This window comes from Sceloporus undulatus, chromosome 1, assembly GCF_019175285.1.
Source record: "Sceloporus undulatus isolate JIND9_A2432 ecotype Alabama chromosome 1, SceUnd_v1.1, whole genome shotgun sequence".
Classification (NCBI taxonomy): Eukaryota; Metazoa; Chordata; class Lepidosauria; order Squamata; family Phrynosomatidae; genus Sceloporus; species Sceloporus undulatus.
In genome coordinates, this window is record NC_056522.1 from 224,427,544 (window position 1) to 224,442,048 (window position 14,505).

Sequence of the window (14,505 nt, forward strand, 5' to 3'; positions counted from 1 at the left end):
ATTGTTTTTAATACTGTTTTTAACTGATTTTATTGGAATGTTTTTATATGCTGTTGTTCGCTGCTTTGATCAGGTTTTGGAAAAGCGGGATACAAATAAACTATATTACTATTATCATCATCATCATCATCATCATCATCATCATCATCATCATCTTGTGTGTCAAAGGAGCTTATCACTTGGGCAAATAAGTTGGTTTACCTCTTCCAGCTTCAGTTCTGGATCTGGGATGCCCTAGGATGTTATCATACCTAAATCACTACCGATCTAGGTGGGAAGCCACTGCCCGGATGCATCCTGGGTCAAAGCCTTGCTCAGCTGGCCAATTTTTCATCAGAAGCTTACTGACTTCAAAAGAGTGCTGGCTGAGTGAGGCTTCGACCCAGGATACATCTGGGTGGTGGCATCCCACCTAGAGTGGTGGTGATTTAGGTATGATAACATCTGGGGGCACCCCGGATCCAGAAGTGTAGCCAGAAGAGGTAAGCCATTTTATTTGCCCAAGTGATAAGCTTCATAACCAGAGAATTCAGCTTTAGGAGTAAGAAGCAGAAGTAGATTAATCCTGAGGTCCTGTCTGTTCATCAGGAAGATATATGGCTCCTCTTCATGATAGGTCTGGCCTAAAACAAGATGTATCACTGTGCCCTTTTTAGTTTAGAAGAAGGATGGGATTTGAGTGGCTGTTCATATGTTGTTGAATAGCTATTCTTAGCAGGCTTATCCAGCATAGCCAATGGTAAGGAATACTGAGGGCAGTAGTTCAATGACATCTTGAAGGATACACAATTCTCACCCCTGGTTGACAGCAATGGTAGCATTGGCTGCATCTACACTTAAGAATTACTTCAGTTTGACACTGCTTTAACTGTCATGGCTTAATGCTATGGAATTCTGAGATTTGTAGTTTTATATTTCTCTTTCAGATACCTCTGGTGCTGCAACAAACTACAAATCCCAGGATTCCATACGATAAAGTCATGACAGTTAAAGTGCTGTCAAACTGCACTAATTCTGCACTGTTGAAACAGGCAGTCTTCCAAAAGATAAGGATTAAAAGCCATATCCCTTTAACGAACTGAATGGGTTAGACCCATTCAGGCAACCAAACTGACATATTGAGAATAAAGCAGCCACCCAACCCACTGGGGCCCACACTGCCTTCTGCTTCTTCCCGGGCCTGCCCACACCCCAGCATGCCTTGCGGGGGTGGGCGGGCCCGTGATTGGCTGGCCAGGGAGGGTGAGGAGGGACTTACGCCTCCCACAGGTAACTACATTTCACAGCATGCTCGGGAGGGGAGGCGAGATGTCCCTCCCATTGGCTGCCCCCAGTCCTCCAGACTGCCAGTTTGTTGGCTGGCCAGGGGGCGGGGCTATCTCCCTCCCTCTGCCCCTCCCTCTCCTCGGGGCCTATTTAAGGCCACGTGGCATCCTCCTTGGTACCATTATTGCTTGGCTCTGCATCAGTTCAGAGCTGAGCTGAAGATCCTGGACGGACTTTCCCAGGCCTTGTGATGGCTCGGTGCCTGGGCCTGTAGGGATTTAGCCACCGACACTTGTGGCCTTGGGCCCAGCCTGAGCATCATGGCTGCCATTTTGGCACTTCCACAGCAATTTTCATTGTCGTGCTCACCCCCTGCAGAAGCTTTGGCTGCTGGTCTTCTGCACTAAGTTAGTCCTTTTGTCACCAGGGGTTGTGGGCTAAAAAAAAATTCTTTATTTTCTGGCTGAGTGATCTTTCCTGGGCTTGTGATTCTGCTGGGCTTTTCCTAGGCTTCTGCCTGGCCACTGGATTGTCAATTTTGTTTTGGTCCATGTGAGTCACACTGTCTCAGCCTCTTTGTTTGGACTATCTTTAATTTTCTTAGCTGTGAGCTGTTAAACAATGTAGCCTTTGACCAAGCCTCTTCTACTATCCATTCCCTGGCTGTGCCTTTTTCCAGCATGCCTCCCAAACCTCCTTTCGAGAAGGCTTCAACTTCCTGCTCAGCCACCAGGGGCCAGGCTGGTCTCCCCCAAAGATCTTGGACCGATCTTGCACCAGGGTCCAGAGGCCAGCATTCCCTAGATGTCCCCCACGATGCTACTCCACCTCAGGCTGCTCCGTTGCTGAGTGAGGCTGCTGCCACTGATCTATCACAATCCATTTCTGAATTAACTGCCAAAGCTACGTTGTCTAGCCAGACACGTGATTCAGTTCATGATTCCCCTACAGCCAGGGTTCATTCCCTGAGGGCTCCATTGTTCACCAGCTCCAGTTCCAGCAGCTCCAGTTCCACCTCATCATCTTCCAGCTTGGATGAAGACATCCCTGGTAACAGCTCTGGTGCAGCTTCAAAACACAAGAGTCGGAAGCAAAAGCGCAAATCTAAGAAAAAGATGCAAAAGGTTTGCTCTCGGTGATCTGCCGATCTAGCTGTTGTGAGTGATGCGTGTCCCAATGTACCCGTGGGCAGGGATAGCTTCTGGGTTAATCGTGCTCTTGTCCCTGGCTTGCCCCGGTGGGCTATTAAGCGTCGCTCCTGGCGCCCTGGTCTGCAAGGGTTGACCCTCAAGCTGGTGATATCCCTGTTTGTGCCCCAGGTGAATGCCCCCCCTCCCCCTGTTCTCATCTTCCAAAAAAGGTCCAAAAGCTCATCTTAAGGGCTGGCAACGGCTCCTTGTTCATCCACATTAATTGATCCCCGTTGATGTGATTCCAGTTTGGGTCTGTGCTGTGTATGGCCGTAGGTCATTTGGGACTTCATCCAGAAGATTTTGGGGCCATTCTGTCTGTATTGGCGCAGAAACTTCAGCGGCACAGTGTGGACTGCCTGAGCATTCCATCAAGAAACTGGGTAGGTGGAAGTCTGGAGCCTTTGCTGGCTATGTTTGTGCACACATGGACACTCATGATTGACTCTAGTTTGTTTTGGTTGTAGGGTTGGCGGAGGGCATTCCTTCCTGGAACTGCCTTTTGTGGCAGCAGCATTAGTCATGGATCTGGTGGGCGTGGTTTCCAGGGCTGCATAGCACTGGATTGGGAGTCCCTCAGGATCCAGGAGCATTGAGGGCATGCGTTGTAGCCATTGTGGGGGCCACATTGTGGCAGCACTTCCCGGTGACTAGGGGCTTAACTGAGAACATGTGATCAGCCGGTTGCATGTCTGCAAGATGGTGTTTTACATAGCCCCTATATCATCCCGAAGCCTAGCCATGACCAGGCATTTAGATTCATCGAACAACCGGGGTGTTGATTGATTTTCCAAATCCAGGCCTCATGCTTTGGGCCAACCCTACTTTTGTTTCTGTTTGCTTAATAAAGTTGTGGCCTTTCCTCCACTTTCGGATCCCAGTCTTCTTTGGCGGTTACCCTCCACGGCAATAATGCACAGCTTTGTTACACCTTGCATCCTGTATAACTACTCTTTACATGAATGACCCTGACCTATTATTTTTTACAATGTAAAATTAGATTGATTCTTAGATAATTATTCTTTATCCTTAAATTCCACTTTTGCTTCTGGTGTTCTTGTCAGGGATCTTTCATGGCAAGGCCCCTTGCAAAATTCCATTTGAAGAGAGCATAAATTTGCATCCACATCTCTGATACCATTATAAGATGTCAAGTTAATTAATGAAGAAGGAGACGATTGGGCTTCAAGTACAAAAATGGTCTTTCCTGCATGGATATACATGATTACATAGTTCCAAATTCCTCCAGTCTCTGTATTATGTGATATTTAGAACTTTGCCCCAGCAGTTGCCAGAAGCTCTCTGCCTCTAGCCACTGTTGTCCTAGTACACTTGATCTGTGTCATATGGGACAAGTAAGAGCCTCTAGTGCTCCTGCAAGAACTAAGATCACCACACAAATGGCATTTTCCTCCAAGTGCAGAACAACGCCACTACTGATTCATCCTTCACAACAAAACTTACAATAGTTCAGTTCTCTTCTAAGAACTAACCTTTATGTTTGGAAGACAGGGCTTCTTTAACCTTCATTAAGAAGGCAGTTAGAAACACAACCTTCACTTCATGTTTGTTTATTTTGCATGTGTGTGTGGTGTATAAATATTGGGTGATTCTTCAAAGAATATTGCTTTTCTCACTAATGATTTGCATCTTTTCCCCCCAGAGGCAAACCTACAGAATGTCCTTAAAAAGGAGGAGGGGACGGAAAGAGAAACAAAGAATCTTGGATTTCCAGTTAAGCAATACTTTAACTTTATATACACACATTTAAACTTTTTAATGTAATTGTGATTTGTTATTTTAAATGGGGGAGGGTAGAATTTGGGACTATCATGTACTGTTATTTTATTATGTATTGGACTTTTACTGTAAGCTGGCTCAGTCTTGGTTGGAGTAGGCGGGATATAAATAAAAGATGATGATGATTATTATTATTATTATTATTATTATTATTAAACTAGAATTCCCCTAGAAGAAGTTGCTAAAAGCTTTTGGGATCATGGCCATAATCTTATAATGTACATTATTAATGCTATAATCCCATACATATGTCTCTTTCATATTACAGAGTTATAGCATTTTGATACCATTTAAACTGCCTTGGCATATCTTGCAGTATGTGGCAATTTGCAGTTTGGAAAAACACTTTCCAAGCATTCACATCTCAGGAAGTGAATGCTTCTTGAAACTCATGAAGCTACAAATCCCAGAATCCCATAGGATGGAGACAGGACAATTAAAGTAGTATCAATGTGGTATAACTATACAGCGTGAAAGAGCCAATTTATTAGAAAGCAACTTCTTTCTAATTTAAGCATTTAATTCTAAGTAAATTTTTAAGGTCACACATTCATCCACCCACTTATTTTGGCATAAATTCTACTGAACTCAGTGATATTGCTGCCTAGATATCTATAGAATCACACTTCTAAGCATGTCTCCTCCTTTGTTGTTGTTGTGTGTCTTCAAATCATTTCCAATGTATGTGCCACAATTTTACTTTAAATTATAATACAGGTCTATATTTTATCTCTAGTTGTCTAGTAATTTGCAGTACTGCATTCTGAAGCAATACACCAAGAAACTGCATAAAATTAACATGATTCTTTGAGACAGAGAGACCTTACAACAGGAACATGAGCCTGTGCCAACACGATGCACTTCATTATTAATAATGAAGCTGGGATTTCAAAGTGTGTTCTTTTCATTGTATACAGGCTTTGTTAGTAGGTATAGATGTAGGACTGCTGTGAAAGGTTAGGCTAAATTAGCTGGTATGGTCTTGCCACTTGGGGAAAAATACATAGTCAATGAAAGCTTTTTAGGCTTAATGCGGTGGTGACATGAGTTAATGGTATGTTATCACCTGATAACACAATTCCATGTGAGGTAGGTTGTCTCCAGGCCTCTGTTTCCTGCAGAGCTGATGCCTTTAGGGTAATAGACAAGGTACAGTGTAACTGTCTTAAATCTTTCAATTGACTAGGCAATTAATTTCTTCCATAAACCATATAATAGGGGTAGTACAACAACTCTTGCTAGCAGTCAACAGTCTTCTGTTAGAAGTACACACAGGGTTAATAAAGGATGACTGGAATCCTGTTAGTAGCATACACAGTAACAAGTCAATCATACATTTGTCTAGGTCTCAGGTTTTTTTGGGTGGTGGTAGAGTGTTGATGCAGAGGTTGGCATTCTCTCCCACCTTATTCAATGATCAAAGGCCCCCTTTCCAGACATACCAGAGAGCCACTGTATTCCCCACAGGCATTTCATGCCTAGTGGAGGACGGCTGTTTACTGGAGAAGTGTTTAGCTATGTCCCCATAGCCAGATGTAGAATGATTACATTCTCCACTAAGAACTCTGGATTGCACTAGCAGACGTCAGTGAATAATGTAGCATTTGTCTGTCTGGCTTATGGTGACACAGCCAGAAGTATCTATGATTCCATCCCCCCCCCCCACTCACAAAGGCATGGCTGAGAGGAGCTGGAGAAGCTCTATGGTAAATCCAGAGGGCAGGAATGGTTAGCTGTATTTAGTTCCACATAGAAGAACTACAGTTACCTCTCCATATCCATATATTCTGCATCCATGGATTCAACCATCCACAGCTTGAAAATACAGTATTCAACAACTACAACAACAAAAATCCATAAAGCAAACCTTGATGTTGCCATTTTATATAAACAACATGATTTTACTGAGCCACTGTATATAATAGGACTTGAACATCCAGAGATTTTGGTATCTGTATGAGGTCCTGAAACCAAATTCCAAGAATTCTGACTGCTCTGCATCTCTTCTGTGCTCCACATGTGGCCCCGACCCTTTGGTGAGAGCCCTTCCTGGCTGCTCTCTCCCTCCTGCGTTTTTCCCCCTGAGGAGAAACACCTGGGAGGTAGGAGCACATGTGCACATGAAGAAATTCATGAATAATCAACTCTGCGATTGTTAAACCCACAAAAGTGGAGGGCCAACTGTGCATTAAACTGATGGGAGAGTTTGTCCAGAGTTTTGGGATTCGGTGCCATCAGTATGCGGATGATACCCAACTCCTTTCCATCATAAGTCAAGGAAGCTTTGATACTAAACTGGTGCCTGTCATCAGTAATGGATTGGATGAGAATGAACAAATTGAAACTTAATCCAGAGAAGATGGAAGCGCTCCTGACAAATCAAAGAACAGGGAATCAGCCTGTGATAGATGGAGTTACGCCTCCTCTGAAGAAGCAGATTTGCCAACTCCATTCTTGATCCCTTTCAGTCTGGTTTCCGTCCAAGGCATTCTACACAGACAGCTCTCACTAAGATCTCGAATGACCTTTTACGGGCCAAGGCTAATGGCCTTTACTCTGTTCTCATCCTTCTTGATCTGTCTGCAGCCTTTGACACCGTTGATCACTGTCTTCTAGTTGATATACTTTCTGACCTTGGGTTCTCAGACTCTGTTCTTGACTGGTTTAGATCTTTTTTGTCAGGACGATCTTTTGCAGTGGTCACAGGTGGTCAAACTTAGAATCATAGAATCAGAGAGTTGGAAGAGACCACAAGGGCCGTCCAGTCCAACCCCCTGCCATGCAGGAAATCCAAATCAAACCATCCCCAACAGATGGCCATCCAGCCTCCGTTTGAAGACTTCCAAGGAAGGATACTCCACTACACTCCGAGGAAGTGTGTCCCACTGTCGGACAGCCCTTACTGTCAGGAAGTTCCTCCTAATGTTGACGTGGAATCTCTTTTCCTGCAGCTTGCATTCATTGCTCCGGGTCCTAGTCTCTGGAGCAGCAGAAAACAAGCTTGAACAGCAAGTTTCGTCTTGTCTCACAGCTATCTTGCAGTGGAAGCTCAACATATCCAGACCACAGCCAAGGCTTGTAGATTCTTTCCATACAATATTGCCAAAATCCAACCATATCTCTCTGCCTCTACTGCCAAGATCCTAGTCCATGCCCTAGTGGTCTCACGACTTGATTACTGTAACATCCTCCTGGCTGGGCTTCCTCTTTCTCACCTCCGTCCTTTAATTTCTGTCCGGCATTCTGCTGCATGCATTATCACATCCGCCCACCGCTCTGACCACATCTCTCCTGTGTTGGCATCCCTTCACTGGCTCCCCCTCCCTTTCCGCATTCAGTATAAGCTCCTGCTGTCAACGTTTAAAGCCCTCCATGGGCTGGCCTCTTCTTACTTATCAGATCTTATTTCTCCTCACCTTCCCACTAGGGTCCTCAGCTCTGGTAGTCAAGGTCTGCTGTCCCAGCCCAGGATTTCCTCTGCCCCATCTCGGATTCGCCCCTTTTCACTCGCTGCCCCTCACTCCTGGAACCTTCTTCCCCTGCGAGCAAGAGCCATCAATTCTTTAACCAGCTTCAAAACAGAGTTGAAGACCATCCTGTTCAGAGAAGCGTTCCCAGGCATTGCATAATTGTCGCTTACTATTTGATGTTCTTTTGGTGCCTGTTTTATTGAATTATTTCCTGTATTGCTATGTATTTTATATGTATTATCCTACTAGAGAGGCAGGCTAACTCCAACAGGCCTCCTTGGAAGAAGATTAACTAACCATCCATTAAGAAGGCAAGCCCTCCCTCCAGTCCATCTCCCCTGATCCAGGCCTTGGAGGTAGAGAAGAATTGCTGGCCCTCATCCCCTTCCCCACCACCACTCCCTTCTCCTTTTGTGTCGGTTCTTTTTAGATTGTAAGCCTGAGGGCAGGGAACCGTCCAATTAAAAAGATTGTATGTACAGCGCTGTGTAAATTTACAGTGCTTTATAAATACAGATTAATAATAATAATAATAATAATAATAATAATAATAATAATAATAATAATAATTTGAAAAGAGAAATCCACCAGGGAAGAGAAAAGTGGGGGTCATCTTTAATTTAGCACTAATATGGTTGAAGGCACAAGACTTCAAAAAATTAACATGTTGGACAGCTTTCATTTATCCCACCTTTTATTAAAACAACAAAAAACAAAAACAAAAAAACCCTCTTAATTTTTTCCTATATATTTCTCCAAACTTTGAAAAAATCATCACAAATAAACAGAAATGAATTCACATACATCTCTTTCCAAGTTAAAATTATTATTATTATTAACCTTTATTTATGAAGCGCTGTAAATTTACACAGCGCTGTACATGCAATCTTTTTAGTTAGACGGTTCCCTGCCCTCAGGCTTACAAGCTAAAAAGACATGACACAGAAGGAGAAGGGAGTGGTGACGGGAAAGGGTAAGAGGTCCAGCAGTTCCTCTCAACCTCCGAGACCTGGACCAAGGCAGATGGACTGAAGGGAGGGCTTGGCTTCAAAATGGAAGGTTAATCATTATCCAGGGAAAATACATACTCACAAGTAGGATAATACATATACAGTACATAGCAATACAGGAAATGGATCGATAAACAGCCAACAACAGAACATCAGATAGTAAGCGACAATAGTGCTTGTTAACATGTTTTAGCCAAGCATGTTTTCTTACCAAAGTGGTGGTAAAATCTCTAGACTGTTTGGAAAATGCTGACCACTAGCATCCCTCCACCCTCAACCCAGTGCAGACAGGAACTGAGGAAATTATTATCACTTTGCCTCCTGTGCAGCTCTGCCCTTATATTTTTCTTGGCCAGTTTGTTTTCCACCTTCTTGCTTGTTTTGAGCATGGCTGTTGGTGGAATTCTGATGGCTCTTGTTTTATGCCTAAACAGTTCTGGCTTCCCCTTACCATATGGTCATCCTGATGTTACCATTTGCCTCAATCATCCTTTCTGTAGCTGCTTGAACATCTTAATTGATCTCATGAGCTATGTTAGGGATTTATAACAGACATCAATGTAATTCATCTCATAAGCACGTAACTGTCTTTCTCTCCAATTGGAGACATGCATCTCATGCATCTATAAATATGCCCCAAACAGCTTTTTATCCCTGTGGTGATATAAACATCTTGGAAAGAGAGTCGGGACTGCATGCAAGTCTTTTGTGACCAAAAGTATTACATCGTGATGTCTAGGCTTGTGTTTGTGCTGCACTTCCCTTTTGTTTTGAATAGCAGGGGCATAGCAAATTACCTTTCCCCAAGTGGAAAGTTTTATTATCAAAGCAGAAAGGTTGTTATGTTCTTAAGATGGTTTACTAGTGGTTGCAATCAGCAGACCAACTCAGTGTTCAAATTCCTGACTATATTTTTCTTAGGGCTTTTCCAGATGCTGTCACTTAGCCGGAGGAAAGCAAAGCCATCCCTAGACTATTTAGAGAAGACTGCCCAACACACACTTCCTCTGTATCTGTCAAATACTTTTAGAACCAGCAAACAAGAGTTATATATGTCTTCTCAATATAGAATGTGGCTGCTTTTTCATCAGTCACTTATTGGATGATGTCAGAGATGTCACCATGATGTGTAGAGAGCTTGGTGAAAAGACTACATCTCTTGGAATTCCTTTCTAGCATAGATACTGGTCATGCTAGAACTGTAGTATGTTGTGCTAGTAGTTTGTTGTGGTGGTTGTGATGTTATGATGCCAGAACAAACTACAATTCCCAGAACTCCATAGCATTCAGCCGTGGCAGTTAAATGGGGTCAAACCAGATTATTTCTGAAGTGCTGATGCAGCCAAAGTGTATAGTACCCAATGGTAGGCAAGATATTTTGACACTTGAGGTAGAATATCCTACATGGATCTCTCCCAGTAAAAATACACTCACAATAAATTAAGTAAGTAATAATTCACTGCTTTTTCATAACACTCCATATCTACTGCCTAATGGCAGGGTTGGCCTTATCTATCATTTTTAAAAGCCCTCTGAATACTAGAATACGAGAAAGAAAGTCGTGTCTCTGCCACAATACTGAAGAAATAAATAAATAAATAAATAAATAATAATAATAATAATAATAGGTTTTATTTATATACCACCCAATCACTGGGAATCCGAGCAGCTTACAACAGAGGGAATAATAGACAGTTCCCTGCCCTCAGGCTTACAATCTAAAAGACATGACACAAAAGGAGAAGGGAATGGTGAGGGGGGGAGATCAGGTCCAGCATTCTTCTCTCCCTCTGAGGCCTGGACCAAGGCAGATGGACCGGAGGGAGGGCTCTGCTTCTTCAGGCTAGCCCTGGTGGAACTGGGCCAGCCTATTCTCTCCCTCACAGGCTGAAAGATGAACGTTATGGAGGGACGGCGCTCTATCTTCAGGCTAGCCCCTGATGGAGCTGGGCCAGCCTGTTCTCTCCCTCACAGGCTGAAAGATGACAGTTACGGAGGGAGGGTGCTCAATATTAATATTAAAGTAATATTAAACTTGAGAGCCAGTGTGGTGTACTGATTTCAACATTGGACTACGACTCTGGAGATGAGGATTAGATTACCTGCTCAACCCTGGAAATTCACTGGGTAACCTTGGGCGAGTCATACTCTCAGCCATAGAATCATAGAATCATAGAGTTAGAAGAGACCGCAAGGGCCAACCAGTCCAACCCCCTGCCATGCAAGAAATCTCAGTCAAAGCATCCCCGACAGGATGGCCATCCAGCCTCTCTTCAAGACCTCCAAAGAAGGAGACCCCACCACACTCCGAGGGAGTGTGTTCCACTGTCGAACAGCCCTTACTGTCAGCATTGGCCTTGTTAGCTGCCGCATCACATTGTTGACTCATGTTCAATTTGTGGTCTACTTGGACTCCCAGATCCCTTTCACACGCAGTTTGATTCAGCCAGGTGTCCCCCATCCTATATCTGTGTATTTCATTTTTCCACCCTAAATGCAGTACCTTACATCTCTCCCCAGAAAACCTTGTGATAGGTTCACCTTAGGGTGGCTGGCAGTCAGAAAGAACTTGAAGGCACAAAACAACAACAGTAAAACCTGAGGGAGGGGGAAAAAGAGAAACTTTCTTCACTCCTTACTCCAGAAAGTGTCTTAGTAAAGATCAGTGTTTGCCACCAATGACTGCAATGCAGCATAAAGTATGTGCATCCATCCCAGCTCCGCATTATCTGATAGCCTCACTATCCTGCTGCACTGATCAGTTTGTCACCAGAGGGTTTCCTGCTGAGGATGACCTTTCCCTGCACTTTTGAACAATGCTCACATCCCCAGGGACAGTGTTTGGCAGAGGGCTTCTGCTGCTGGCAAAGTACCAGCATTTAGTCACCTTTCTGCCTGAGCGAGCTTGTCAGTTCTACATTACAATGTATTGAACCTGGAAGATAGTTCTCAATACTGTATGTTCCTTACCTTTATGCTGTCACTTGCACACCTTGATTCCTTGCCATGAGATAGTTAGACAATTATGCTCCTGTTCTCTGCCTTTTATCCCTGTGCTTCCTTCTAGGATGCTGCCAACTTCTTAAGACTCGATCCAGCATGTATTAATTTCTTCCTTAAGAGAAAATATGACCCATTTCTTTTCAGGGAAGTAGAAGGCTCTTTAAGTGGACGGAATAAAAGATGAGGATTTACCACTAATCTTTCTCTTACGGTTCTTTCATGACTGGCATTGCATAAGATCAAATTACAAAACAAAAGAAGCACATGCTGAATTTCAGTCCAAAATCTCAGAATTAGCCACAGGAAATATCTGGATTGGGTAATTTATTTTCCCCATTTCCTTTTTGCTACCAGTTAGACCAGTTTAGGATTAGGAGACAGGAAGGGAGACCTGGTGTGGTGCCGTATTTTGAATGTTGGACTAGGACTCTGCAAGCCTAGAGTTTGAATCCCTTTTCAGCCATGGAAACCTGAGCAAGTCACATTCTCTCTGCTACACAAGAATGCAATGGCAATCCCCCTCTGAACAAATCTATCCAAGAAACCTCCGTGATAGGTTCACCTTAGAGTTGCCATAAATAAAAACAACTTGAAGGCACACAACCGCAACAACAACAAGGAAGACTTTCTCTTTACTATCAGTTAGAAAAAAAATGGCTTGGTTTGTGTCCCCTCCTCTAACGTTATACAGTTGACACATTGTTCCATTTAATCAGTTGGCACTTGTCTCAGCACTCAATGGTTCTGTGTGCAAGAAGATTGTGACTTGGGACACATGCAGAGTGCTTTCCCCTTCTTTTATCATTTACCCTACATTCATTAGGAGAGGAGACATCTAGGCAGGATCATCCCTGAGTTATACCTTTCTCTAAACAAGTCGGTGACTGAAATATTTTAGCTTTAAATTGCTGGGGCTTGAACGTTGGTTTTTTTTTTTTGCTATAGTTGTTTTGTTTTTGTTTTTGTTTTAAAGCCAAAGCTTAAAAGAATCTGAATAGCAAGCATTTAAAAACTGTAAAAATGCAAATAATTTTGCAGAAGAATTTAAAAACATCTCCCATCTCACACATTCATACACAAAAATGCAGTATCTGAAGCTAGCAATCAGACCAACATAAAAAGAATTAAGGGAAACCCTAGTATCAAGCCTGTATTTGCACGTAACATTGAAACAGCTGGTTTAAATTTTACATTTTCTATTTTTATTAGAACACTGACTCTTGTTTATCGTTATTGATTTTATTGGGTTATTATTGACTCACTGCACCCTGTGGGCCTATTAGTGTAAAGCTAGTAAAGCTTTAAAGGAAGACAGGCTTTTTTGGTTCCTTGTGCTTATAGTGTGTGCTTTTTTCCTTGATAATTTTCTTTTTAAAGTCAGTTGCTAATATAGAACAGTTTCCCTGTAATACCTAAAGCCCAACTATCATTTTCTACTGAACAAATTAGATTGTGTGGCGTATTTGGGAGAGAAGCACCCTGGCTCAGTTTAATCTTCATTATTTCTTGACATGTTCAGGTAGGATACATACATGGATCTATATCAAATAGCTAGCCTGTGTTTGCTTTTGTCACACTTTAAATTATTCTTTTCCTGGCTGGGCTTTCGGGCTTTTAAACAACAGTATGATAGCTAGCAATCTGACAAGTGAAGTTTTTCCTGTCACTTTGTGTCCAGGGCCTGTTACAGACTGCCAAAATAAAGCTGCTTCGGGTCTCTTTGGAGGTATGCTATTTAAATAATGCATGGGTCCTAAGAGTCCGGAGGTCGCACCAAAGCCACACTCCATTCCTAAGCACTGGAGTGCAGCTTTGGTGCAGCTTCCGGATTCTTAGGACCCATGCATCATTTAAACAGCATACCTCCAAAGAGACCCGAAGCAGCTTTATTTTGGCAGTCTGTAACAGGCCCAGGTTCTAGAAAAACCAGAACCAGCTGATATAGCCTTTAAAAGGGAAATTTGACGAATAATGTAAAGGAAAGGTTTATAGAAAAAATTAAAGCAGAAGAAGAAAACAAAAACAGTCACTTTACCAAAATATGATCTGAACAGTACCCCAACAGAATTTACTGACAATGTAAGAAAGAGATTTGTGCTATTAAGTGTAATCAACAAAGAACAAGCTCTCAGCCTAACAAAGGACCTTATAGTTTCACAAAGAATGGAGGCAACTGGTTTCAAGAGCATCTCTTTTTCTCTTGCTAATGGAACTTAATTTTATGTCTTAAAGTACCACATGGCCAGAAGGAGAAGGGGCCTGCCTGCATGAATGTCCTTCCATACCACTTGAACTGAGAACAGTTACATCTCGACCAAATGCAGGGTTGTAACTAACATCGTCAATTTTTTTTTCTCATTCAGTGTGATTTTTAATACCTTTGCCTGGTGAAGAAACCAGTGGCGCTCCAAAAGTTTGCAACATGTATTTTGTGCATTTTGGTTAATAAAGATGTAATTGTTTTGTGGATTATGGATGTTATTGTACTTTGCTACATGACCAACATGGCTACTGCTGAATATATTTTCTAGAGAGTACAGAAATATGTACAGCTAATTGTTTCTGATAACAAGCTGTGATAGTATTTTGTGTGTTTGTTCAAATCGGTGGCTTTTACACAAAAACTTTATTACACCAGATTGCATATCAAGGTATCTTTGGAAAAAACAAGAGCTTTTGCAAATTGCTAACAGGCAAACATGCGTAACAGTTTACTTAAGCATACATAGCAGCAATCTTATACCTGTTTACCCAGGAATATGTGTC

The 14,505-nt window shown here is 42.6% G+C and overlaps 1 protein-coding gene across 3 annotated transcripts; it reads left to right on the forward strand.

Annotated features, from left to right (window-relative positions):
• Nucleotides 1-1,470: 1,470 nt before the first annotated feature.
• Nucleotides 1,471-14,206, forward strand: LOC121919482 (zinc finger CCHC domain-containing protein 10-like). 3 transcript variants are annotated; one of them, XR_006101489.1, is made up of 3 exons: nt 1,471-2,839; nt 4,120-4,190; nt 13,972-14,206. XR_006101489.1 is itself a non-coding variant. In XM_042446123.1 (3 exons), exons 1-3 carry the CDS (start codon nt 1,947-1,949, stop codon nt 14,069-14,071), a joined length of 615 nt encoding a protein of 204 aa, XP_042302057.1. In that variant the 5' UTR covers nt 1,471-1,946; the 3' UTR covers nt 14,072-14,206. The 3 variants fall into 3 exon arrangements, 2 of the variants coding, with proteins under 2 accessions (XP_042302057.1, XP_042302067.1); XM_042446123.1 differs by having other exon boundaries at nt 1,471-2,390; XM_042446133.1 differs by lacking the exon at nt 13,972-14,206 and adding an exon at nt 11,804-12,245 and having other exon boundaries at nt 1,471-2,390.
• Nucleotides 14,207-14,505: the final 299 nt, after the last annotated feature.